This window comes from Salvia splendens, chromosome 5, assembly GCF_004379255.2.
Source record: "Salvia splendens isolate huo1 chromosome 5, SspV2, whole genome shotgun sequence".
NCBI lineage: Eukaryota > Viridiplantae > Streptophyta > Magnoliopsida > Lamiales > Lamiaceae > Salvia > Salvia splendens.
Genome location: NC_056036.1, coordinates 32740560 through 32742883, shown reverse-complemented (window position 1 = coordinate 32742883; position 2324 = coordinate 32740560). Strand labels below are relative to the sequence as shown.

General features: G+C 47.0%; 1 protein-coding gene across 1 annotated transcript; it reads left to right on the top strand.

The window, feature by feature from the left end:
* Positions 1-568: 568 nt before the first annotated feature.
* Positions 569-1414, top strand: LOC121804578 (the record flags this gene model as incomplete). Its single annotated transcript, XM_042204183.1, has 1 exon — positions 569-1414. A coding segment is annotated over exon 1 (846 nt), but the record flags the coding sequence as incomplete, so codon positions are not given.
* Between the last annotated feature and the right edge of the window lie 910 nt (positions 1415-2324).

Below are 2324 nucleotides of genomic sequence, written 5' to 3'. Positions count from 1 at the left end.
ACCGGAGCGCCGATTTTTCGCCCACGCCGGTTTGACGCCGAACCATTGGAACCGGCGTGGGCGAAATCGGCGTCAAAATCGGCGTCGCCATGCCGATTCCCGCGCTGACGCCGGTTCCCACGCCGATCCTCACGGGCGCCATTGTGGCTCCCGGATCGGCGCCAAACCGGCGTCGGATTTAAATATTTTTTTTTTTTTTTCGCAAAACACTATATATACGCGCGTTGAACCTCATTTTCATTCACACCACTTGTTTTAACGAGTACTCTCTCTCTACCTTACTTTCTGTACAAGATCAATTTAAGAAATGAGTAATGCCGGTGGTAGTGGTGGGGATGCGGATGAGTACGAGCGTATGATGAACGAAGAGCTTGATGCCTATACGAGCCGTGAGGTTGATCGATGGATGCAGAGTTATATGCAGCCGGCGGCACCTCGCCCACGACCAGTTGTCCACCGTCGACAAGTGGTGCATCGTGATCATGACGCTGCACATCAGCGCCTGTTCACAGATTACTTCGCAGAGGAGCCGCGTTTTGACGCCAACCATTTCAGGCGTCGTTTTAGGATGAGGCGGGACTTATTTATGCGTATTGTTAACGAATTGGAGCAGCGATATCTGTATTTCCGCTTCAGGCACGATGCGGTTGGCAGACCCGGCCACACCCCTATTCAAAAGTGCACTGCGGCAATCAGGCAGTTGGCCTACGGCACCGCGGCAGACATGTGGGACGAATACCTCCACATCGGTGAGACGACTGCCATCGAATGTATGAAGTATTTCTGCCAGGGCGTGATCGAAGTATTCGGTGATCAGTATCTCCGAAAGCCTACCCCCGAAGATTGCCGGAATTTGCTGCGGATGCACGGGGATCAGCACGGGTTCCCGGGAATGCTAGGCAGCATAGATTGTATGCATTGGGAATGGAAGAACTGTCCCGCTGCCTGGAAGGGGTTTTACACGACCGGCTACAAGGGAAAAAATCCCACGATGATCCTCGAGGCCGTGGCTGATTACCGGTTGTGGATTTGGCATGCGTATTTTGGGATAGCCGGTTCGAACAACGACCTAAACGTCCTCAACTCGTCGCCCCTTTTCAACGAGCAGTGCCAGGGCGTCGGTCCGGCCATCAGTTTTGTCGCCAACGGCAACCAGCATGATATGGGCTACTACTTGGCGGATGGGATATACCCTAGGTGGCCCGTCTTTGTGAAGACGATCCGGTGCGCATCAGAGCCGAAGAAGGCCTACTTTGCGACGCGGCAGGAGTCGGCGCGAAAGGACGTGGAGCGCGCATTTGGTGTGCTTCAAGCTCGATGGGCTGCAGTTAAGGGACCAACGCGTTTGTGGCATGTCGACTGCATTGCTGATATAATGTATGCCTGTATTATCATGCACAACATGATCGTCGAAGATGAAGGTGTACAACTGACTGATTGGGCCACCGACGATAATGAAGCAGGTTCAAGCCACGGCGTCATCACCGCCAACGTACGAGGTGGGGTACCGCACGATGAAGAAGCCCTCCTCCAAGCACATGCCGACATGCGTCAGACGGAGGCTCATATTCGACTGCAAAATGATTTAGTTGAAGAGTTGTGGGCGCTGAGGACTGCAAGGCGGTAGTTTTTATGCAAATTTATGTAATTTTTTAAATGTAATATTTTTAATTATTGTACTTTTTTTTATATTAATGTAATAAAAAAATTTTAATATTATTATTCGAATTTTCCGTATTTGTCTCGTAATTTAAATTCCGTATGTTGATACAAGTGTAAATTAAATTATATAATTGTTATTAGTGATGTGGATAGGTAGTGTGAAGGCTATTTGATGGCTATTTGATGTCCAGTTGATGTGGCAAGCTGATGTGGCAGGAGAATTGTAGTGCTGATGATGTGGCAGTGTGAAGGCTATTTGACGGCTATTTGACGTCCGTCAGCATTGGAGATGCTCTTATGCAAGTGCTTGTCCTTTTTAATACAACCATTCAAGCATTACGAGGGGCCTTCCCTCTCCGTGGGCCCACCCATGAGGTTTTGTTTTGAGGTTGGGTCAAAAATTAAGAAATTTTGAACTACTCCTATTTAATTATTTTTGACCATCTAAATCATTTCAACTTTTACTAATTTGTTACTCCTACTTTCTTCTCTTGCTCTTGGTTACCCTTTTGTTTGCACACATGCCCTGTTTGGTATATCCATGAAAAGAGGGTGGGCATAGAGTTTAATCATAAAATTCACAAAAAATAATCTTATTTTGTCATTTTGAAAAAAAACAATCTCATTTATGAAAATAAAAGTTTATCCATTATACTTTTCTC